Source organism: Manis pentadactyla, chromosome 9 (assembly GCF_030020395.1).
Source record: "Manis pentadactyla isolate mManPen7 chromosome 9, mManPen7.hap1, whole genome shotgun sequence".
Lineage (NCBI taxonomy): Eukaryota > Metazoa > Chordata > Mammalia > Pholidota > Manidae > Manis > Manis pentadactyla.
In genome coordinates, this window is record NC_080027.1 from 111,815,252 (window position 1) to 111,831,831 (window position 16,580).

Sequence of the window (16,580 nt, forward strand, 5' to 3'; positions counted from 1 at the left end):
AACCCAAATTATAAACCACTTAAAAGTTTAAGGCAGAGGTCAGCAAACTTTTTCTGTAAGGGGCCACAAAATAAATACATTTGGCTTTGGCAGGCCATATAATCTCTCTAACAACTTCTCAACTCTGCTCTTTGTAACATAAAAACAACCAAAGACAATATGGAAACGAACAGCAGTGTTCCAATAAAACATTTACAAATGCAGGACCTTAGTTTGCCAACCCCTGGTCTGTGGAAATAGTCAGTAAACATATACAGCCAATCGATGGTACTTATGTGCTCACTAGCAATTAATAATGAATATAATGAAAAACAAAATATTTAGTTAAAAAAAGCAAAATATTAAAACATATGAATGGGTATGACCATGGCTGTAAGTAACACATCAAGCATGTAATAAAAACATGAAAAAATTAGTAACTATGGTTATAATAGGATGGAAGGACAGTAAGTAGATGACTGTATTTTTTAATATTTCAGTTTTTCTTTATAATGTTTGTAATAAAAATGTTTTTTTAAAGTGTCTTGAAATCTATATTAGTTACCTATCATAGCAAAATAATATAAGAAACTTAGCAACTTAAAACTGCATACATTTAACATCTAAAAGTTAGGTCCTTTGTAAGGATGCAGTGAAGGACTAAGCCAGGGCTTCAGTCTCATCTGAAACTTGACTGGGGAGGGGTCTGCTTCCTCACTCATGTGGCTGTTGACAGCTTTCAGTTCCCTGGGGGATGTGGGACTGAGGACCTCAGTTCCTAGCGGGCTGTTGGCAAGAGGCTACCCTCCGCTCTTTGCCACGTGGGCCTTGCCAGCACAACTGGTTGTTTCCTCAAAGCCAGCTCCCAAGGGAGACCTCATTTCAGCAAGATGGACCTCATAATCTTATGTAATGTAAAAAATGTACGTCCTGTCACCTTTGCCGTATTCTGTGGTAAGAGGCAAGCCATGGCTAAGTACTTGAGAAAACAAAAATGACAATGGAGAAATGGCAAGAAGTAGGAACATTACAAAATGGTATAAAGCATTATTCTTGGTGTGTAGTAGTTCCTGATTCCTTTCCTTTGATGATACTTGAATTTCACTTGGCAACTCTGCAGACTCCCTCCACTTCCCCTGAAGGTCTGAGGATGCACTGATTCAGAACAGTGTGTGTTTGTGTGACTTTAGTTGGCAATTTGCAGAACTAAGGATCCTAAAACATTTTGTGATCAATTTTTAGAGTCTGCTATTTGATTCCTTTTGAGGCTTTTCATAACAGTGCTAGAAAATCAGTCTGCATTTTCAGAAAGAAATGTAAACCTTACTGAATGTTAGAGTTGTGTCAGATCTTGTGACCAGTGGGCCCCTTGGTAACTGCAGGACCAGAAGTGTCTTAGGGGGTTGACTGTGAAAGGAACTTTCTCACAGAAATCTTTAAAACTTGGTCTCAAACTCACTGTGTCCTGGAATGTTTACTCTGTTTCAGAATGTTCCCTGTGTACTTGAGCAAATTTATTCTGTCCAAAGCCAGCCAGATACCTGCTAATGTGAATAATGGTCCAGAACAGTTTGGAAAGGTAGCCAACCCAGCTGCGTCTGGCTTGTTTCAGTGAACAGCTCTGTAAAGTGACTTGTGTGATTGAGTAACTTTGTAATTACATTTACATTGTCTCATTTGTTAGACTATGGACTGCTTAAGAGCAGAACAAGTAACCTTTTTATTTAATATATATTTTTGTATCCCACCATCTTCCACAAACTGGCATATTCCAGGCTCTAAACGAATGTTCAGTGAATGAGTGAGTGCTGATAGTAGGCTTGTTTACTTTTTGCCTCAAGGCAAACTAAAAATCATTTTGGACGCTAGAGGGCACTGCTAAATAAGCACAAAATTTTCATATTCGGGGTAGATAAGCTTGAGAAGTAGTGCTCTTGAAAATTTATTTTCAGTCTTGGAAATAGCGTAAATAAAAATAAAAAGTTTTATGTGCTCACACTCCCTTTTCTTCCGGGTATGCTTCTAAAATTACACTCTACCAACATTAAATATGTGACTTGATCCATGCTTCACTCAAAATGTACATCTATACTTAAAAATAAAACTTTGGGGCATGGGTGGGTGCTTCGTCTAGGCTATAGTTTTGTTCATTTCTACATGAAATGATGCATTTCATGTTTCCCTTTCATAACCCTAATTTATTACACAAATTTCAGGATCAGATCACATGGCAAGAGACCCCAGCTCTGAAACCCTCACTGAACTAGCTAATTACTGGTGGGGAAAGATGAAAGTCACTGCTGTCATACAGACAAACTTTTCCATAGGAGAAGCCCTGTGTAGATGAGAGCAGGAAAGGGGGGCAAGGCGTGGGATGATTTCTCTCCAGGGCTGTCTTGGCCATTTTGGGAGTCCCTAGTCAGTGTGTTCACTGCACTGGGGTGATCTAGGTCCAATGACAACACTAATATATTTTGCTTCCCTTGCCTGGCCCTCTGTAGAAGAATATGTTCCTGAACACCTTAGATCTCTTGTGAAGACATGAGGACAATAGCACTTTGAAATTTTAAGCTGTCATTCAAACAGAAAGTAACCTCAAAGTTCATGTAATCTGCATTTTCTTTTAATTGAAACAGCTTTGCACTTTTATGTACCCGGAACCAAAGGACCTAACCAAAACCTCACGGTGTGTCATCTTCCTGAGCAGTCCTATTCTGAATTCCTCTCTGAGGTCCCTTTTCCCATTGCAGCCCCAAGGAGGCCTTGCACCACCACAGCACAGTGGTTCCTGCCAGTGCATACTTCTATACAGAAGCTCCTTATGTAAAAAACATGGGGCATATTTTACCTTGACTGTTTAGTATGCACAATAACGTATCCTCTGAGCAATTCTTGCAATTTTCCCTTTTTTCCAACCAACAGCTGTTCCATACCACCACAACTCCTGAAGCCTAATCCTCTTAATGATCTTTGAATAAGAAATGTTTGCGCTCACTAAGGAAAGAGGATAAAAAAATCACATGACTTAATAGGTGGGTGTGCTTTTAAAATGTTTAGATGATTCTGGAAAATTAAAGGCCAGTTTAACCAAAATCAAAAAGACAATGGCGTTTTAGGTTTCAGGGGATGGTGGAGATAATATTAGGGAATATTTAATTAAAGCTCATTGATTTATTGACTTATCATCAGACATTAACTGGACTCCTTCCATGTGCTTAGATGACTATAGCAAGTACTGGGGATACAAAGATTAATGAGACACGAGCCTCATTCTCAAGAACTCAGATAGCCAGTTACCCATATGTGACCCAACAAAGTTCCCTGGGCTGGAGTTAGACCAAGGATGTAGTCCCATAGCTCTGCCATGGCTCTGCCCTGCCCTTGTAAGATGGGCAAATAATACCTACTCTACCTTCCCAGGGTGATTATAAAGCTCAGATTCATCCAGGCACTCATCATTCACCCATCCATCCATTCATTCAATAACTCTTGTTCCAGGGGTACGACCGTGGTTAAGGCATGCACAGCCCCTACTCCTGGGGAACTTGGAGAGTTATGAAACAGACAGACAGTGAAACATTGTTCAACTGCTGTGAGTTATGGCCAAGAGATATAAAGTCTAATAGAAATGAATGAAATAAATGGGGAACAATTCTCTTTGGGTGCCCCAGGATTGCCCTTTGCTCAAGGGGTAGTACTAGGTGCCAATGACATGATGTCTCATGTTCTCTCATGGTTACAGGTTCCTGGCACCTTAACCCTGCTAACTCCCTGCCCTCCCTTGCCAGAGACTGACATTATTGCCCTTCAAGGCAGGGAAGGGCTTTGGCCAGTAAGGACTTAATATTGTAAGGCTCAAAGGCCCCTACCAGTCACTTGTGTGTAGAGCCAACTTTAAGGTAGTTCAACGTTTCTGGAAAGAGAAGGTGGACAGCCCAGCAATCCCTCACTACCTGTCCAAGAAGTGTGCTGCCCTGGCTCTGTGCTTCCCTCTCGTGTACTCTTCTGGGGGTTCTAGAAACGCCGCTTGAGTGGGCGAGCAGAGAGAGGAGGATAAAGCTCCACTCTAGAGCTAGACAGTCTTGAGTTTGAATCCTCGTTACCCCCTTTTCTAGCTGGGTGACCTTGGACAAGTTACCTACCTAACCTCTCTGAGCCTGAGCTTCTTATTTGTCTTATGAACACTATGGGATTATTGTAAGATTATATGACTTAATATATGTAAAGCACTTAAATAGTAATGGCACAAAAACAGACAGTGACTACATACAGGAACTCAAGTGTCCCTTAGTGTATTCACAATACTGGATAACCGTCACCACTAACTAGTTCCAGAATTTTTCATCCCCCTGAAAGGAAATCCTGTACCTATTAAGCAGTCATCCCCCATTCTGCCCTCCCTCTAGTCCTAGGCAAACACCAGTCTCGTGTCTGTCTCTATGGATTTGCCTCCGTTGTGTATGTCATATAAGTGGAATCGTACAATATGTGGCTTTTTGTATCTGGCTTCTTTCACTTAGCATAATGTTTTCAAGGTTCATCCATTTTAAAGCATGTGTCAGTACTTCATTTCTTTTTATGACTGGGTAACATTGTACTGTGTGAATAGACCCCATTTTGTTTATCCATTCATCTGTCAATGGACAGGTGCGTGTATTTTCACAGCAAGATAGCCTTTATCGTCAAGGAATGAATCTCTAAGGTGGGATTTCAGGCATAACATCAAACTGGAAGGTAAGGGAGTTGAGAGCAGAAGTCTTTCTCAGATCTGTCAAGTAACAAATTAGAAATCACATGTTCTCTGACTAGCTCTATGGGACAGCAGTAAGGCAGGAGGTATAATGGTACCCGCTCCCCAAAGGTGTCAAGGTTTCCAAACCACTTCTGCTGGGGGGCATTTGGCAGGCTTCTGGAATGGAAGCTTACAGCTCAGGTTTATTTCCTCCCCACCTCATTTCAGTGGGGGAGGAGGGAAGAATATGGAGGGGTCTTAAAAGAATACGTAGGTTTCCATACGCAGGCTAATGAAAGGAGAAACTGAGATGAGATGACTCCCCAGATAATTTAGCCCACAATTCCTACGGGGCACTGTCTGAAGCGGTCATCCTGGATTCTCTTCATAACTTACATATGCACATAGCATTATACAACTTGTGATAATGCACTGATTTGATCTTTTTCAAGGTAGTTAAATTAGTAAGGTTTGAAAACATTTGGATGGCCCGGGCTTTCTTTGTAAGCAAAGTACTACAGCGGTTCAGAACAAAGGCTTTAGACCTGCACTCAAATACTGCCTCCACTACCACCACCACTACTGTGAATTTAGAAAACGGATACAACCTCAGTTTCTTCACCTATAACATGGGATGGTAGCTACAATATCAAACACAGTGGATTCTCATGATCGTATGTGAAGAACATAACACAGCACCTCAGGAAAGCAATTTGTAATGTATTACTAAATAAAGGTCAATATCATCGCTTACTGAGATTTTTTGAAAGGACTGGCTAAGGACCAAGACTGGGTTGTTTGATGGTTCCATTCTAACCCATCATCTTACATGACTGGATTTTTGTCCATTTGCTGTATCTTTTTCATTTGGGGCAGGAACAGAAAGCATCCACACAATTTTCCCTGTTGAAGACATTTTTACCTTGGTACCCACCTCAGGACAGGGCAGGATGGGCCTGTCCTCTGTGGGGCAGTGGGATGTTTGGGAGGAGGATGGCGGCCCCGCCCTGAGGGCCTGGCTGAGGGGTGGGAACAAAGGGGTTTGTGACAGTGACATGTCATAAAGGGCAGCAGAGTATAAATAGGGCTGCGCAGGGGGGTTAGGCGAGTTACTTCTCTCAGCTGGACTGTAGCTCACAGCATCTGAGATTTATCAGACGCAGAGGTGAGGTACAGCAGAGCGCGAGCGCACAGTACATCTGTACACAGTGAAGAGATTCCGGCAGGCATCCAGCACCTGCTAGCATTCCCACAGCCATCACCTGACCCCCGCCCCCACCTCTGCTCCGGGAGGCTCTGAGGCCGGGGGAGGTGGGTACTGCAGGTTGGGGTGCTGTTGAGAGACCTGCCAGGGAGCCACCTGTGCCCAGAAGCACCACTCTTCCCTCCTCTGTCAGGGAAGGGAAGACCCAGGGACCTGCCTTCCTTGCCAGCGCTGCTTCCTGTGGTAACAGAGTCATGAACAGTGAGTCTCTGTTTCCTTCTTACACGGCCCCGAGGAGCCCCAGGCTGGGCATATTCAACACCGCCATGGGGCAACTGCAGCGACAACTGTGCCAGGGAGAATTTGACATGTTCAAGTCTGTCCTCATGTTTGAGAGCGACTTTGTACAGATCAGTAGACGGGGAATGCTGTGCAATGTGCATGGCTGCGCCCAGATCATGACCGTGGGCATAGCAAACACCAACCCCTTTGACCCAATACCAAACATCATGCTGGTGGCACAGCTGGTCGGTGATTGCGAAAAGCATGTGGGGTGTGACCAGGGCACCGAGGGAGAAGGGGATAAAGCTCCAAAGACCATGGAGCTCACCAGGCTCCTCCCCTTGAAGCTGGTGAAGATCTCCATTCACAACCATGAGAAACAGCAGCTGCGCGTGAAACTTATTACTGGCCGCTCCTTCTACCTGCAGCTGTGGGCCCCTCCAGACAAGCAGGAAGAGCTCTTTGGCTACTGGGAAGAGCTAATTTACCTCCTGAGGCCCCCGGTGGAAGCGTACAGCAGTACCCATGCCGTTCCAGCCGGGGACCTGTTCATGTCGGTGTTTGAGGAAATGGAAAGGAGGAGTCCCGAGGCAGTATATTTCCAACTAAGGGAAGGTCAGGGGGAGGTCAGCACGGGGAGCATCCTGGAGGCGACTGCAGCCCCCTCTGCAGCTTCTGCCGGGGGGAAGCGGGCCCAACAGGACTTCCACAAAGGCATGGTAGTCACCAAGTCTGCCTCGGAACAGCTGAACACAGCCCTAGCAGGGGCAGCCACTGAGTGGCCTGGAGGACGCAAAACCAACGCGGCTATTTCCGATGCTGCCAACACGTGCCCTCCAGAGTGTACTGCCAGTGGGTCCGCTGTCCTCTCCCCGGAGGACAGTGTGAGGATGGTGACTGCAGGAGCAGCACCGGCCAGCAAGATCGGTGGAGGAGGAACTGGAGTGTCAGCTTCTCCGACTTCTGCTCCGACCCTGCAGAGGGAGCAGGCTGGGAGGCAGCTGCACCTGTCTCCGGCCTGCACTGAGGTCCCCAAGAAGTTCAGAAGGGAGCCCAGGGAGGAGAGCGCCCTCCAGAGCTCTCCGGCCGGCATGGTAGCTGACAGCCACCAGAGGGCAGGTGGGGACAAGATACCCCACCAACCAGGGGACAGCACCTCAGGCAGCCTGAGAGCCCCCGGAGAGGAGGAGGAAGGCTGCTGCAGCTCCGCAGACAGCAGGCATGACACCACCTGCAAGGAGGTCAGCCCTGCCCACGCCGCCACCGCTGAGGAGTCCAGAGCCTCTCACAAACCAGTTGGGACAAAAAGTGCACGTTCCTGGCCTGAGATACGCAGCAGGATCGGCTCGCTGTGGCACAACATCAAAGCCAGAGTGAGCAGCTGCACCAAGACAAAGAGAGGTGGACACCCTAGACAGGACCTGCTGGGACTGGAGGCAGCTGGGAGCAGACCCTGGGCCAGAAGCCACAAGAAGGACCAGGGAGGGGACCAGGGCTCAGGACATACCCCTGCATTTTAAATAAAAAATAAATGAGAAATACACTGAGAATGTGGCATGCTGCCTTCTGTCTGAATTTCCAGGTCAGTAGCGGTGACCTCACAGTGGATCCCCTGAGGTCATCTGGGCTGCAGCCTGAGACCCCAGTGCCAGCCAGGGCAGCCCCCACCTCACACCCTGCTTACCAGAGCCCACAGGACGGCTCCAGCTCACCTCAACCCCTTTCGGGCTTTGTTCCTCAAGGCCTTGGCTGAGAGTCAGACTATGGCCTGGGAAGTTCCACCCCTCCACACACCATCTCCCTATTTTTAAAAACATTTCTTCCCTTGAGGGCCCATAAGTAAAGCAGGAACAGGACTCCATCCCCTTGGGCACCAGTGGGGAGGTGGGGAGGAGCAGCATCTGCTGGGAGGCAGAACTGGGAGGACTCTCATCTTGACTTAGCACTTCTGGAGATCCAGGTATACACTCCAGAGAAACACAAGAATGCTTACAGTAAAAATAATAGCAAAACACTGGTAATTGGAGGTATTTTGCCCCAGGATTTCCTTTCCCCAAACTGACAGAAGCACAGTAACTGACCCAAGGTCCCACAAGTGGTGGCAGCACTGAGATGCGAGCCCGGTTTGGCTCTGGGCTCTGAACTGCTCACCACGCAGCCTCTCCGTCTGCCCATAGGCGACCGAGTTAGTCACACTGCTCCTGAGGCTGAAGCCCCAGATTTTGCCCTCAAATGAGTCTGAGCCCCATTCTGGTCCGTGCTGTTTGATGGCTGCCGTCAGTGCCTAGCACCCTGTCCAGCCACTCACTGAGGTTGTAGATGGCAAAAAAAACCCATGGCTTGAGGGAGTGAGGAGGCTCGAGGCAGGCCTTCCTCATGGTGGAAACGCAGCAGGCGAGCTGGATGGGCAGGACGGCAGCGTGGTTAGACCACAGTTCCATCTAATCAACAGTAATAATTACTGGGCGGATGCTGTTTAGAGTGAGATGTTATAGGCAATTTTCTGTTCATGATTGCCTTTAATCCTTCAAGCAACTGAGCAGGCAGCTATTAGTCTTCACTATATGGGGGAAACAGACCTAGAAAGGGTAAATAACTCCCCAGAGGGCACAGCGGGTTCACCTCTTCCTTCTGTCAGGCCCCAGCACCTCTGCTCTAGTCTGCTTGGTTACCACCCTCCTGGCCCCTAAACCCACCTGCACAGAAATTCCTTCATTTGTATTCTCAGGATCTTTCTTTGCTTCTGCTCCTGCCTCAGACTGTCAGTTCCTCAAAAGCCAGGGCTGCATTTACTAGTTCTCTTTCTGGCCTCCCTTCTCCAACGCTGAGGGCCCCATGTGAAGTTCTTCATGAGGTGGGCCCTTGTCAGTTGCTCCAAGTTCATGGCTGTGGTTGCATGAGCAACTGGTGTTGCTGGAGGATATGCAGAAATGAGGGAACAGCCAGAATCCAAACCTAAAGGAGGGATCCTCTATCACTCTCCCAAACTCCTTACTTGCAGAAATATGCATAATGCATGACCTTCCTAAACACCCCAGGAAAATGCCTGCCTGTGAGTGTTCAAGACCCAAGTGAGCCGTCTGGGGTGGCTTGACAAAAGCTGGTGGACTGGTGGGAAGGAAGTGCAAGCTGGGACTCCCTGCACCAGACCAGGTGAACTTCAGGAATGTGTGGCCTTGGGGAGAGAAGGTCCAAGAGGACAAGGCAATGAATATAATGAAAAACAAAATATTTAGTTAAAAAAAGCAAAATATTAAAACATATGAATGGGTATGACCATGGCTGTAAGTAACATACCAAGCATGTAGTAAAAAGATGAAAAAATTGATTATTAACTGTGGTTATACTAGGATGGAAAGACAGTAAGTAGATGACTGTATTTTTTGATCTTTCAGTTTTTCTTTATAATGTTTGTGATAAAAAATGTTTTTTTAAGGTGTCTTGAAATCTATATTAGTTACCTATCATAGCAAAATAATATTATAAGAAACTTAGCAAGTTAAAACCGCATACACAACATCTAAAAGTTGGGTCCTTTGTAAGGATGCAGTGAAGGACTAAGCCAGGGCTTCAGTCTCATCTGAAACTTGACTGGGGAGGGGTCTGCTTCCTCACTCATGTGGCTGTTGACAGCTTTCAGTTCCCTGGGGGATGTGGGACTGAGGACCTCAGTTCCTAGCGGGCTGTTGGCAAGAGGCTACCCTCCGCTCTTTGCCACGTGGGCCTTGCCAGCACAACTGGTTGTTTCCTCAAAGCCAGCTCCCAAGGGAGACCTCATTTCAGCAAGATGGACCTCATAATCTTATGTAATGTAAAAAATGTACGTCCTGTCACCTTTGCCGTATTCTGTGGTAAGAGGCAAGCCATGGCTAAGTACTTGAGAAAACAAAAATGACAATGGAGAAATGGCAAGAAGTAGGAACATTACAAAATGGTATAAAGCATTATTCTTGGTGTGTAGTAGTTCCTGATTCCTTTCCTTTGATGATACTTGAATTTCACTTGGCAACTCTGCAGACTCCCTCCACTTCCCCTGAAGGTCTGAGGATGCACTGATTCAGAACAGTGTGTGTTTGTGTGACTTTAGTTGGCAATTTGCAGAACTAAGGATCCTAAAACATTTTGTGATCAATTTTTAGAGTCTGCTATTTGATTCCTTTTGAGGCTTTTCATAACAGTGCTAGAAAATCAGTCTGCATTTTCAGAAAGAAATGTAAACCTTTCTGAATGTTAGAGTTGTGTCAGATCTTGTGACCAGTGGGCCCCTTGGTAACTGCAGGACCAGAAGTGTCTTAGGGGGTTGACTGTGAAAGGAACTTTCTCACAGAAATCTTTAAAACTTGGTCTCAAACTCACTGTGTCCTGGAATGTTTACTCTGTTTCAGAATGTTCCCTGTGTACTTGAGCAAATTTATTCTGTCCAAAGCCAGCCAGATACCTGCTAATGTGAATAATGGTCCAGAACAGTTTGGAAAGGTAGCCAACCCAGCTGCGTCTGGCTTGTTTCAGTGAACAGCTCTGTAAAGTGACTTGTGTGATTGAGTAACTTTGTAATTACATTTACATTGTCTCATTTGTTAGACTATGGACTGCTTAAGAGCAGAACAAGTAACCTTTTTATTTAATATATATCTTTGTATCCCACCATCTTCCACAAACTGGCATATTTCAGGCTCTAAACGAATGTTCAGTGAATGAGTGAGTGCTGATAGTAGGCTTGTTTACTTTTTGCCTCAAGGCAAACTAAAAATCATTTTGGACGCTAGAGGGCACTGCTAAATAAGCACAAAATTTTCATATTCGGGGTAGATAAGCTTGAGAAGTAGTGCTCTTGAAAATTTATTTTCAGTCTTGGAAATAGCGTAAATAAAAATAAAAAGTTTTATGTGCTCACACTCCCCCTTTTCTTCCTGGCATGCCTCTAAAATTACACTCTACCAACATTAAATATGTGACTTGATCCATGCTTCACTCAAAATGTACATCTATACTTAAAAATAAAACTTTGGGGCATGGGTGGGTGCTTTTTCTAGGCTATAGTTTTGTTCATATCCATATGAAATGATGCATTTCATGTTTCCCTTTCTTAGCCCTAATTTATTACACAAATTTCAGGATCAGATCACATGGCAAGAGACCCCAGCTCTGAAACCCTCACTGAACTAGCTAATTACTGATGGGGAAAGACGAAAGTTACTGCTGTCATACAGACAAACTTTTCCATAGGAGAAGCCCTGTGTAGATGAGAGCAGGAAAGGGGGGCAAGGCGTGGGATGATTTCTCTCCAGGGCTGTCTTGGCCATTTTGGGAGTCCCTAGTCAGTGTGTTCTCTGCACTGGGGTGGCTCAGTGGAATATGAGGTGATCTGGGTCCAATGACAACAGACTAATTTATTTTGCTTCCCTTGCCTGGCCCTCTGTAGAAGAATATGTTCCTGAACACCCTAGATCTCTTGTGAAGACACGAGGACAATAGCACCTTGAAATTTTAAGCTGTCATTCAAACAGAAAGTAACCTCAAAGTTCATGTAATCTGCATTTTCTTTTAATTGAAACAGCTTTGCACTTTTATGTACCCGGAACCAAATGACCTAACCAGAACCTCACGGTGTGTTATCTTCCTGAGCATTCTGAATTCCTCTCTGAGGTCCCTTTTCCCATTGCAGCCCCAAGGAGGCCTTGCACCACCACAGCACAGTGTTTCCTGCCAGTGCATACTTCTATACAAAAGCTCCTTAATCATGGGCATATTTTACCTTGACTGTTAAGTATGCACAATAATGTATCCTCTGAGCAAATCTTGCAATTTTCCCTTTTTTCCAACCAACAGCTGTTCCATACCACCACAACTCCTGAAGCCTAATCCTCTTAATGATCTTTGAATAAGAAATGTTTGCGCTCACTAAGGAAAGAGGATAAAAAATCACATGACTTAATAGGTGGGTGTGCTTTTAAAATGTTTAGATGATTCTGGAAAATTAAAGGCCAGTTTAACCAAAATCAAAAAGACAGTGGTGTTTTAGGTTTCAGGGGATGGTGGAGATAATATTAGGGAATACTTAATTAAAGCTAGTTGGTTTATTGATTTATCATCAGACATTAACTGGACTCCTTCCATGTGTTTAGATGACTATAGCAAGTACTGGGGATACAAAGATTAATGAGACACGAGCCTCATTCTCAAGAACTCAGAGAGCCAATTACAACTCTCCTTAGTCATAACTGTCAGTGAGGAATACCTGTCTTGTGGCATATGAAGGTTATACAATTTACACGGTGTACTCAATAGTGAAGGGGTTCAATAGCTGTTTTTAAATTAAACAGTTTTCAAACAAACAATCATTGCATGTGTATTATTTGTCCCAAGGGACTGAACATTTGTCCCAAGGGATAGGATACAAAGAAATATTATACAATGCATCTCAAAGGCATTGTCTGGCTAGAGAGGAGAATACCTATGTAATGAGATAATTATAATAATTGTGTAGCACTTTTTCACTACAAGTGCTTCAGTACTCTTTATTTTGACTCTCACAACAGAGCTGATGTTACTTGTTATTATTAACTATCCTCTTTTAATAGATGGAGAAATTAGGGCATCAGGTGGTTAGGCAATGGCTTCATGTGGTAGCAAGTGAGTGGAAAATGAGGACTAAAACTCGGTCTCCTAACACCTGGCCCACAGTTCTTTCCAGAATGCCGTGCTGCCTCTTTCTTACAGGGTGCAGAGAAGTATATTGATGTATACTTCTCAGGGAGCCTTTGGGAACACAAAAAATATCTACTTAGTCCTAGAGGAGGTAGGAAGTGATTTAGGGACCAGTTATCCTCTTGCACTCTTGAACAATGTATCAAAAGGCCAATATGTTTGTGGATAATTTGGAAAGCCATATTCATAGGCAATATATTTAGAAAGTTTTATTCCAAAGAATAAGTACAGTCATGTCCATGCTGTTATGTAAGCAAACTGAAAAGAATATTTAATGTTAAATGAGAAAGAGCTCAGAAACATTCTCTGTTTGTTGGAGCTTAATCTTGTGCTGGCACAAAGGGAACTTTTAAATGATGATTCACCGTCAGTGAGGAAGGGTCTTGCACCCTAAATATCACTTAGATCTGCTTTCTATTGCTTGAAATCCTATTGTAATTCTGCTTAATCATGAAGCATTGGTCCAATTTAATTTTGCAAGCATTTTTGTAGCACCCCATGGGCAAGCCACAGTGGTTAAGATTTGGGGAGACTGTCAGCTTAGATATTTTATCACTAGATTCAACAGATAAAATTAATCAGTTAAATTGTTATAAGCATTTCTAAATGTTTAGTCTCAATTTCTATACTTACCTCTTTGCAGGCCAATGAAATTTTGTGGACTGACATCTGTGTGCAGGTCACACTTTGAATAGAATGTCTCAGAGCTCAGATGAGAGGTGAAGAGAGCCTAACCCCACCAGCAGCTCAGTTATGTAAGTCAGGATGGACTAGGTTATGATGCTGCTCATTGATAAACTCTGAAATTTCCCAGGTGAAATCTGAAACTGGGCTCCATACACAGAGGGCAAGAGAAAACTGAAGTTTTCTTGAAGTTTCCTTCAACCTGAAGGCCACTGCAGGTTCGTAGGTGGCAGTTTAAATAATTTTTAACAAGGCAACTCATATATAAGGCTTTTCTGGGGCAGCCATGGGAAGAGTAGATCTCTGCACCTGCCAGCCAGAATCTTAAAAGTTTATATGGAAGCCTTAACTGGGTTTAGTCACATATACAGTCCAGATGATCTCAACAGCACATTGCTCTCTCAAGGTGGCATCCTCGAAAATGGTTCCCACTGTGGGAACGATGGGCAGAGCATACATTCCAAGGAGAGGGGAAGGAGTGAGAAGCTTCCGATTGCTGGGCTCCAGCTTATGGGTCAACCAGGAGTCACATCCTCTCAACAACTGCCTCCATCAGAGGCAGTAACAACCAGTGGATTAGTTTAAAGAGTGTTTATTTTTTGCTCACATTACAAGGTACATGGAGAACTTACTCCGGGCATCAGGTCCACAGAGCATGGACTGTTGTTAGTTCCAGTGGCAGGTAGAAGAAAGTACTGTAGTGTTACATACTGCAATCAGATGTTTCCACCAGAAGCAGCATGTGTCAGCCCTGCCCACATTTTATTGGCCAAAGTAAGTTACGTGGGTGGTTCATGACCAAGAAGGGGAGGAAGTGCTATTCTACCATGTTCCTGGACTGGGGAGAAGGACTAGTCAGAAACCAGCTCTTCCAGGCATGGGAAGCAGAGGAGAGATAGCAAGGAAGGGGACTTAACAACTGATTTACTGTGGGAACAGAGGAGGAGGAGGTGAACCTATTTTGAGTCACTTTCATGTGAATGAGTTTCCGAGAAGATACGAGCAATGGGAAAAGGTAGTGAGTAGACATTGCAAGGATGGGGCACTAAGTAATAATAAAGTGGGAAAGGGCCTCCCTAGGGGCTGAGGAAAGAGGAGAGCTGGGGAGACTTTTCTGCTCAGGTTCTGGATTTAGTATCTGAGCTTAGAAGGGAGATCTTTTATATATAGAAACTAAAATAACTGTAGACCATACTCTTCTCCCTCTTCCAATGTAAGCTGTTACAAAGAATATGTTGCCTGTTCTTTCTACTTCCTAAGAACAGAGGAAGAAAAACATTTGTTTCTACACTGTGAGGGATTTAGTCGAACCTTGCAAGAATATTTCTGAAGGAAGCTGGTTGTATGTAGATACACAGATGGGGCTGGGTTTGTGAGGAGCATGAGTGCTTCTTTTCTGGGATGAATCATTTTTTTTCTGGGATGAACCTGGAGTATTTGTGTAGATCTAGAGGGCATCGTGTACTTTGGGGATGCATTAGCATGGGGTGGGGAGAGGAAGTTGGGAGGTAGACACCAGTCCTGATGGTTTCTCATCAGTTCACACTGGCACTGGCTGAACTGAGTGCCACGCTGCAGAACCTGTGTTCTGCACAAGTCCCCGCTTTGTCCTAATCCCTGGCTGCCAGATATTTTAGTTCTGAGTCTCTCTCAGCTATTCCTTTTGAATACTTGGAGAATATTTGGTTCTGTCACTGAACTCCATGACTCCATGGGCATGTGGGGGAACCCTCAGGCTATCTTAGGTCCTCTCCATCTAGATATACTTGCAAGTCAAGGTTTTCTGCTGTTCACAAAACCCTGAGCCAATGCCCCTAAAGGCCTGGGGTCTGCGAGGCTTTACCTGAGCCTGGTGGCAGCATCGGAAGTTGGGGTGTGGCGCTGGCCACAGGATCCCGTCATATGGATGAGGGCATTTGCCCAGTTTCTCCTGGCGTGTCTGTTGTCTCTCCTGTGTACCAGGAACAGTCAGATGTGGTCAGGGCAGAGGGACAGACGTCAGCCTCTGCTTAGAGACCCACTCAAACATCCAGCTCTTCTGCTTCTGTTCTCATCTCTCCTTGCCGATTCCTACCTAGTTTTATCTTATCTTAGGGGTAGAAAAAATCTATAACCAGTACCAGTACTATTTTTCTTCCAAATATATTGTTTTCACCAAGATTTCAGGTTTTGAAATTCAAAAAGCAAGAGTTTGCCTCTTTTGTTCTGTAGTATAATCCCATCTCTGAGGCAGTGTGCCAAGAAAGCCTCTATGGGGAAAAGTTCACAGATAACAAGAATTACTGAGAAGAGAAACATATCATTTAGTATATGTAAATATTATCCTACTATGTTCGCAAACAGAAGGTGTTAATTATCATTAACATGCATATTTATACTCAACAGAACTATTTAATTTTCTGAATGTACATATTATTTTACTCATCAGATTGCATCCTACCTACTGGTAATACAGGACTTGGTGCAGAGTAGGAGCTCAAGGAATGTTTGATCACACTTACATGTTCATCAACAGGGTAGCCTCCTCCAGCCCTACCCCTGCCATTCTAAGGGCAGTGCAAGGGTCCACTGCCTCTGCCCTGTCAACCCTGGGTAGGGAGAGGAGCCCCATGTTTCTCGATCCGTGAGAATGACTCATCCCTTGCTGTATGCTCGTGTAAACATGCTGATGCTATGAGATCTGTTACATTTTGATGCTTTGCCTTAGTGATAACAAGACAGGGATTTCTAAACAAATAGGTCTGCCTGGAAAGCTTAATGAATATTTTATTACACATTCTTTTCTGTGCTAAACCTGTGGATTTTTATTTATCCAACAGTTTTTAGAGGGAAATATAGACACTGCTAATGTTAGAAATGGTAATTTCCTACTCATAATTATAAAATTAGATGATGGCTTCTATTGATGACTGCAGACGAGGATACTATGGTTTTATGAATGGGTAAAAAATCGGTCACCTCTTCTGTCATCCCAAGTAAGGCCATTAGAAA

General features: G+C 44.4%; 1 protein-coding gene across 1 annotated transcript; it reads left to right on the forward strand.

Moving 5' to 3' along the window:
- Positions 1-6,241: 6,241 nt before the first annotated feature.
- Positions 6,242-7,611, forward strand: LOC118925972 (Golgi-associated RAB2 interactor protein 4-like). The gene is made up of 2 exons (XM_036912385.2): positions 6,242-7,438; positions 7,534-7,611. The coding sequence occupies exons 1-2, from the start codon at positions 6,242-6,244 to the stop codon at positions 7,609-7,611; spliced, it is 1,275 nt and encodes a 424-aa protein (XP_036768280.2).
- Positions 7,612-16,580: the final 8,969 nt, after the last annotated feature.

Bases quoted from the DNA above. Each gene is read 5' to 3' on its own strand.
- LOC118925972 (XM_036912385.2), top strand. From the start codon at position 6,242: ATGGGGCAACTGCAGCGACAACTGTGCCAGGGAGAATTTGACATGTTC. The intron at 7,439-7,533 runs GTCAGCCCTGCC...TGAGATACGCAG, and splicing joins ATGACACCACCTGCAAGGAG to CAGGATCGGCTCGCTGTGGC.